The 8,568-nt window shown below is 50.0% G+C and overlaps 1 protein-coding gene across 1 annotated transcript; it reads left to right on the top strand.

Moving 5' to 3' along the window:
* The first annotated feature begins 644 nt into the window (after positions 1 to 644).
* On the top strand, positions 645 to 6,772 carry DPAGT1 (dolichyl-phosphate N-acetylglucosaminephosphotransferase 1). Its single transcript, XM_082297052.1, has 9 exons — positions 645 to 1,754; positions 1,838 to 1,958; positions 2,044 to 2,257; positions 2,801 to 2,947; positions 3,080 to 3,164; positions 3,617 to 3,805; positions 4,441 to 4,528; positions 4,874 to 5,029; positions 6,205 to 6,772. Exons 1-9 carry the CDS (start codon positions 1,600 to 1,602, stop codon positions 6,268 to 6,270), a joined length of 1,221 nt encoding a protein of 406 aa, XP_082153178.1. The 5' UTR covers positions 645 to 1,599; the 3' UTR covers positions 6,271 to 6,772.
* Positions 6,773 to 8,568: the final 1,796 nt, after the last annotated feature.

The following is an 8,568-nucleotide window of genomic DNA, read 5'->3' as shown; positions in this document are numbered from 1 at the left end:
CGGCGGCGCGGCGGGCACGGCGGGCACGGCGGGCATGGCGGGCAGGCCGCGGCGCCGCCCCGCTCGCGGCACCGGGTGCACGTGGCCCCGCCGCAGCCCCGCGGCACCGCACGCGCACCCACCGCCGCCGCTTTCCTTCCGGCGCGGCGGAGCGCGCGCGCCTCCCGCGGCCCGGCGGAGCCGCCCCAGCCGCGCCGCACCCACCGCCCCCTGCTCCGCCCCGTGCCTGCGGGCAGGCTGCGCCACCCGGTCTGAACGGCCGGGAAGCCTCACGGCTGCCGCCGCGAGCCTTCTCTTCTGGTGGACTGAAATAGGAGCACAGCCGCGATCTGAAAGCCCAGCTCCCCACCGGCTTTCCGAGCTCCGATTAACGACGCTTTTCTCCTCGCGTCACGCTCTTTTCTGCTGGGAGTCGCTGCCTCGTTCCCACCAGGCACGCAGGACACACCACCCAGGCGGAAGCGTTCCCGTCCGTCTGCTCCCGATTGTGCCACTCTCACTGTGGAGGGCAAGTAACACAAATTTTTATCACCTCCCGACAGTCACAACCCAAAGTAGCAGCGGCCGGTTGGTGGCGATTCCTTGGTGTTAGAGCTCCAGGGTCTCTGGCCAGAGAAGCTCCCCAGCAGTACCATGTGCCCGCCTCGAAGTTTATTTAAAGTTTACAAAATCACTTTTGCATATGTTCGACAGACAGCAGAACACAGGTGGCCTCTCAACACAGCAGCAGCTCTCTAGGTGGCCATAAGGCCATCAGAAAAATCAGATAAAGCCATCAGAAACCATTTCAGGCTGCCACGCAGGTGCAGGGCACGTAAAAGTTCTTCTTGCTGCTACCGGATTTTCTGCTGCCTCTCCCCTCTGCTCATCGACTCATACCTGAATGAACAGAACTGTGCATGGACATTGAGCCGATTCTGCCTTCCCCTCCCCACCCTACCAAAATACCCCGGGGGCCCAACAGGTGTTACAGATTCCCCGACAATCGAAAATCTCCAGTCGGGTGTGTTACTGAATTTCCCCAGCATCTGAAACGAACCCGATGGCCACACTCCATTCCCTGCTCTCGCGCATTCTGCACCCCGGTAACCTGCAACGGCCCGCAAGGGCAACTCCTCAGACCTGGGCAAAAGGCAAAAGGCAAAAGCCCTGCACCCGGCCTCAGCCGCTCCCCGCACGGGAGGAAGCGGCGTACACGGGAGGCGGGGGGGAGGGGGTGTGGGGGGCAAGGCGGCCATGGCGGTTGCGGGCGTTGCGGGGCGGAGTCCGTGGCGGGGCCGCCCCCGGGCGAGCGCTGCTCCCGGCGCAGAGTTTCGGAGGAGCCCCGCGAAGGAGGAGGAGCATCGCGGACCTTAGGGCCGGGGACAGGCGCGTCCCCGCGGCCGAAATCGCTACCGATCCCGGCCGGCATCCGAGCAGAGCCTCCGTGCCGGCAGGAAGCTCGTGCCGGGGCCAAAGATGGCGCCCCCGTCCCCGATCGGCTGCGAGGGCCCCGCGCATCCGGCGCCGCCCTTGTAGCAGCCGGCCGGGAAGGCGGTGGGCAGCGCCCCCGCCCGGCCTCCGTCCGCACCCTTGGCAGGGGCAGCGCCCGCCGCGGCAATGGCGGCCTGGCCCGCCGTGCCCCTCCTCATCAACCTCGGCGGGTCGCTGCTGGGCTTCGTGGCCACGGTCACGCTGATCCCGGCCTTCACGGACCGCTTCGTCGCCGCCCGGCTCTTCGGGGAGGACCTCAACAAGACCTCACGGCGGCCCGTGTGAGTAGCGCTGCCCGCCCCCCGGAGCTGCCCCGCGGGGCCGGCCCGGGGCCGGCTGACTCCCCGCTCTACCTTCCTTCCAGCCCCGAAGCACAGGGCGTGATCAGCGGTGCCGTGTTCCTGATCATCCTCTTCTGCTTCATCCCCGTGCCCTTCCTGAGATGTTTTGTGGAGGAGCAGTGCGCGGCCTTTCCTTACGACGAGGTGAGGCTCGTCTAGTGGTGCAAGCATGACAGACAGGGGCAGGGAGTGGCCACCGGTGACCGGGGTCCTGTTCTCTGTCCTGCAGTTCGTGGAGCTCATCGGTTCGCTCCTTGCCATCTGCTGCATGATTTTCCTGGGCTTTGCAGATGATGTTCTGAACCTGCGCTGGCGCCACAAGTTGCTTCTTCCTACCATGGCTTCCCTCCCACTGCTCATGGTTTACTTCACCAACTTCGGGAACACGACCATTGTGGTGCCTAAGCCGTTCCGGGTGCTGCTGGGCATGCACTTGGACCTGGGTAAGTTATGAATCACCAGAAGCCATCATCCACGTGGCAAGCAATCAGTGGAAGGGATCACCTGAAGCACTTTGTGCTGCAGAGGGAGCAGACTAAGGATTTGCTTAAGTAACCAGTAAGAGAATGGCACTCCACTCACTAAACACTGGGCTGGAAAGAACATCCAGAAACCCAGCACACATTCAGCTGTGCATAGCCAGGCACCAGTCATTTTCCCATGGTCCTGGTAATAAAGTTGAGTACCAGGTGCACACAGCACATGGCTGCTAACACCAGGGTGTTAGAAAGACAGAAACAGAGCACTACAGCTGGCCACCATGGCACAGCAGTTTGCTGCAGCCACAGTGCTGTATGTACATGTACACATGATGGCCAACTCAAAAGAGAGGAAGCAATCTCTTTGTAAGCTACCACTATCAAAACTCACTGAGATTGTTAGGTAATAGGTTGTTGTATAAAGCAGGAAGTGAGAGCTTCAGTGAATTGGTCTAGGGCCTGCTTCACCTCCAAATACTAAAGCATTTGGCTTGCTCTGATCTGCAGGTATTCTCTACTACGTGTACATGGGTATGCTGGCAGTGTTCTGCACTAATGCCATCAACATTCTCGCCGGAATTAATGGAATTGAAGCAGGACAGTCGCTGGTGATAGCTGCTTCCATTATCATATTCAATGTTGTAGAGTTAAATGGTAAGGAACATAACGAACATTTGTGGGCACAAAAACCAAAGGGAGATTGAATCCTAGATTGCAATAGCTGGTATTACTAAAAATGAACCAGTCTTGTCATATCACAAACAGATATTTTTCTTTTTTCTATAGGGGATTATCGAGATGATCACATTTTTTCTCTCTACTTCATGATTCCCTTTTTTTTTACCACGCTGGGCCTATTTTACCACAACTGGTAAGAGGATGGACATTCAGACTTTGTTTGGAAGCATCCTTTCCCTCTAGTTTCTCCCTCTGAGAATAAACAAAACCACTTAACAACGTGCAGTGGGACGCTGCAGTGTAGACAGCCAGAACCAAGAGCACAAAACATCGATGGAGCAGTAGCTTTTCTTTTTATCAGAACAATTGCAGTCACACCAGCTCACCCAAACACACAGAATACACTCTCTCCCGTGCCTCACTGGCTGTCTTTTCATACCATATTCTCTGCAAGCCAGGTGGCAGGTCCCAGTCCTGCAGTTCTTAGAATAAATACCTACAATTGTTTTTACTGTGTAGATCTGCTGCAAATCCCCACTGGCCCCTAAGCTGCGCTGCGGGCATACATTTGGTGGTTCTAAATAGTCATTTTCATGGCAATAGCAATCATGACAGATCTTTGCTTTTCTCCTCCACGGACTGCAGGTACCCATCGCGAGTGTTTGTTGGGGACACCTTCTGCTACTTTGCTGGCATGACCTTTGCTGTGGTGGGGATCTTGGGACACTTCAGCAAAACAATGCTGCTTTTTTTCATCCCACAAGTGCTCAACTTCCTCTATTCATTGCCTCAACTCTTCCACGTCATTCCTTGTCCCCGTCACCGGCTACCGAGGTAATATACCAAGTGACCTATAGTGGTACTATAGGTTGTGTCTTTTACCTCCAACACCAGCTGGTAAAGGTGGTGGAAGGTGCTCTTTTTAAAAGCCATCGAAGTATGTTTTCTCTTTATAAGATAGCAGCTCACTCTGCCAGCTACAGTCAGGTCATGCAGTAGAGGTTTCTCAAACAAGTGAACTTCTCTGACCAGCCCACCCCTCAGATACAGAATTATTTTTACCAAGGTTAGAACCTTGATAATTCTAACCTTGATGATTCTAACGCTACAAGACTGAGAGAAATTGACATAGGCTGCTTTTAATGTTGCAGCAGTGGGATCTGCTGAGATTTCGTATTAGCAAGCATTCTGTAGCATTATGCCATGTCAGCAGTTGTCTCTGTAGATGTTAGATTCTTCTACTTTATTCTTTAAACTACACAGCATTATGCATGCATTGGGGGGATGCAATGGGAAGGAATCTCCTCTGCCCCATTTGAGGGGCTAGATAGCAGCAGTTCTTGTTAAGTGCATCAGGTTATTCCTGTTTCTTCCACCACTGGATTTCTTTCTCAGCTATGGATCTAAGTCTGCTTATAAAGTGATCTTTCTCTGTTTTATCTGGACTAAATTTTAAATGTTTCTTCTAGGCTTAACCCTAGTACAGGGAAGCTGGAGATGAGCTACTCCAAATTCAAAACTAGGAGCCTCTCTGCCCTGGGAACAAACATTCTGAAGGTAATATGTGGAAAACAGTCAAAATTCAGATGCATTTTGAGGCAGTCTTCGAGTGCAACTGAAACAGGATGGGAGAAAATGCAAAACTTCTGGGTTCAGTAGTTACTGCCTGGCTCAAATCCAGAAGAAAGTCTGTTACCATCCCTCACAGTCACTTGATTGTGTTAATAATCAGTCTTTCAGAATAACCACACATACAAATGCCCCAGGACCATCGTAAGTCTGTCATATCTTTTCAGTAAGAGCACAAGCCAGATTTCAGGGATGGCCCAGCAAAAGGGCTCTTGAGCAAGACTAACCAGCGAGCATACCTGGTGAAATAGTGTGTGATATTTCTTTCCTCAGGCAGTCAAGATCTTGCACGTAGTAGATGTGAGGAGTGGAATGGATGAAGATGGCGAATACACTGAATGCAATAATATGACACTTATTAATTTTGTCATAAAGCTGATCGGACCCACCCATGAGCGAAATCTCACTCTCCTGTTGCTACTCATTCAGGTCAGACAAAGGGTTCCTCTGGTAGAAAGATTTACTCTGCAACAGAAACAGATCCAAGTGACTCTCAAGAGTTTTAAGGGGAAAGGGGAAAGTAAAATATCATGCTCTTCACACAAGGTGCAGTTGAGCTGTGGAACTTGGGGAGAATAAGAGGCTTACACACCTCAAGGGAGAAACAAATTCACACACGCCTCCCTTCATTGAGAGCTTATAAAAACAAAGTCTGTAGGTTAGCTTAAGAAGATTCCCAAGGCATGACTCACTGGTTGCAAGAAAAACATGAGGACAGCAGGCTGCCTTGTCATTGACCCAATACAGCGTTTTGGTACGTTCCTGTTTTCAGTAATACCAAGTAACCGTCTCAGAGTTACCGCTGGCAAGTGGACTTGTGTAAGCATGGCATGTGGCTCAGCGCTCCCTCAGTCTGAGTGGGGTGTGGGAGTGTTTTGAAGCCACTTGGAGCACTAGGATATGCTTCACAGATGCTGCCACTACCTCTATGGAGCATGTGAATTCTCGAGCGTAATGTAGTAGAAACACCATTTTTGGAAAGGCCTGCATTGGTTAACTGCCCACAATAAAAATCCTTTCTGTCATCTTCAGATTTAAGATAAAAGATTCTTACTAGAAAAGAGACACTTAGCCAAATTCCAATTTGGGAGGAAGGACTTTAAACGAAAGCCTGTTGAACAGGGCTCAGGCAGATGACATCGGGGATGGGAGAAGACAGGAAGTACATAGCACTTACCTTGATCCCAGTCACAGCAGAGAAGTCCTGACAGCACGTTATTGTAAGGATGCTGAATTTCAGCTTTGACATAAGGTATTTTCCATTGCAAACCATGGGGTTTATGTTATACTATAAGCTGCTTAAGGGGGAAAGAGTTATTCCCAAACGTTCATCTCATCCACATGTTCTCAGAATGTGATTGTGTGCAGGCACATGGAGAAATCCCCCACCGATACCTAAAATCCTCAGAGAAGGAAACAAGGTCTTTGGATAGACTTATGCCATTTATCTTCCTACACCTAAAAAAATACAGCCTTTTTGTTGCTGTTTTATGAAACGAGGCATGCTGGAAAGCTTACCAAATCCATTTGGAAAGGAGGAATCTGATAGCCTGTAAACGGTTTGACAGTATAATGTTTCTGTTATCTGTCTGATTTTTACCTAGGTCCTTGGCAGCACGATTGCATTTTCGATCCGGTACCAACTAGTGCGCTTGTTTTACGATGTCTGACTGGACTGTCAGGAGCAAGGGAAAGAGTTCTACCTGCCAGTCCATGTTCTCCAATTGCTTGACCAAATGATTCAACTGATCTTACTCCAGCTCTCTGAGAATCTCAGAATACCTGTCAAAACGCAAGCAACTGCTTTGCGTGGGCTAGTTTTGAACCGGGTTTTGTTTGGGTTTTTTTTGTGCACCAAAGGCTTTTGTCCAATTCTGCTGATAGAAAAGATTCACTGCTACTTGGATATCATTGTTACTAGGAATACCTTTGAGAGGGGAAGCAAATGACAGCACTTAGGGAAAGTGAGAAAGATGGAATTTCTAACAAAGACATTACTGTTCACCAAGAGAGAAAAGAGCAACTTTAATTTCAGTGAGACTCTGTAGAGCAGAATAAGTAAGCCAGAATCCACTCCTGGCTTCTCCAATCCTGTTTTTGGTCCATGGACATAGAACAACATGTTATAACCCATACTCAAAACTCGGAGTGCTCCAAGAATAAAATAATTCATGGTACCCTTTCCCCTGCAGTGCTTTGCCTCAACAGTATTGACATGTAGTGAAACTAGGTTATATGATCCATCTCTGGCTTTCTACCCTGTTAGGCAGCTGATCACTTCTACAGTAGACTCCCTCCTTTTTTATGGCTACTGGGAAGGTTCTTGTGGATGAGCTTTTAATTCTGAACATCTTTACTGTCTGCCTTCCTCCATGGAAGAGGACACATCTGGAACAGGCTAGCAGAGTAAGGATCACCATGTCCTTGCCGTAACAGGGCGTCAGTAAAACCCTTAGATTAACATGGAACTAAGACCCTGCAGACTGCCAATACCTTTTCCTCAAATACAAATAATTATTTATGTAGCGGTATCTAGCACCATAGTTCAAGACAGAATTGCTACCTACCCGACAGAAAAACACAGAACAGCCACTGGAGTACCAAGTTATAGGAGTTTTTGCAAGACTAATGGTAAAGTGAAATAATGCAACAGTAGAAAACGGGGATGCTGAGGTGAGTGAGAGTAGAAATTGCCAGGTCCAGTACCCTAATAGGTGCAAGGGCACCACAATTCCACACATCCAAGTCCAGCTAGTAACAAGGCTCAGAATGTATTTCCAGAAAGCGAAAATGCCTGTGTCCAGCAGCACCAATCGACACAGAAAACACACAGCACTCAAGGTGAATGGTACGAATGGCCAAATCCTCTTCCTCCTCTCCAGCCAGTCTGTAAGTACACAAAGTTTGTACAGTTTGTACTACACTAGTAGAGGATATTTGTTAACACATACACACGAACATTATGAAAGCCTTCAGTACCTGGCTTAAAACACTCAGTCTGTCCAGTAACTAGCTGCTGGATTACCTGGCATCTGGACATATGAATAGAGAGAAATTAATCTCTCTGCTAGCTGATCTAGGAATGTGGCCTTCCAATAGGCACTTCTCTGGCAGCCACCTCATTTTCCCCAGTAAGCTGGCTTAGCCCTACCTCCAGGTAAGCATCCTGCTGACCCTGATCTCTCCCATATCTGGTCCTGGGCTCCAAAGCCCATTACCCTACTTGCTCTCTGGTCTGGTTCCTTCTCTAGCCATCACACACACTTGCATTCCACCTAGCCCTGGGCCCTCCCTGCATGTGCTGAGGTCTTCCCATCTGCTGGAACCCCTGGCTCCTCTGATCTGTGTCCTAATGCCAGTTGCTGGCACTTAGACTTCCAGATGTACATAGGTACACAGGGTAGACAGTCTGCTCATTCTGGGAAACAAACATACAAGTTGGGTTAAGTAAGACAGCACAGTCTGCAGAGATAATTCTTGCTGATCAGCAACATGTTAAAACACTATCACTTTATTCGCTTTTATTTTTCCTTCAGTGTTCCCATGGTTTTTTCCTCCCAGTTCACTTTCACTCCTTCCTCTCCTCTGGTGCTTCTTTTAATATACCCATATTATAAACCCATAATATATCTCACACATTCCCACAATTCCCTAAAAAGGATCTCATGGTAGGTTTTCACATCCCCAAATGTGCCACCCTAAGGCAGATGCCTCTACAGACAAGGATACCGCTCAGGTATCCCGAGAGCCCCTTTGCCTCCCTCTGGATGGAAGCAGGCGCAGCTCTGGGAGCCGGGACGAGCGGAGGCGGGGGCGAGGCCGCAATCGCGCTTGCTCGCCGAGGGCCGGCGACAGAACATACCAACAGCTTCGGCATTGTTGAAATTTGGCTCCTCGCTTTCTGATTGGCGACCAGTCAGCAAAAAGCTTCTTCCGGCAGACGCCTTCCAGGAACAAGGGGCGGTGAC

This window comes from Coloeus monedula, assembly GCF_965178545.1.
Source record: "Coloeus monedula genome assembly, chromosome: 25".
Lineage (NCBI taxonomy): Eukaryota > Metazoa > Chordata > Aves > Passeriformes > Corvidae > Coloeus > Coloeus monedula.
This window is presented reverse-complemented; position numbering and strand designations above follow the sequence as displayed.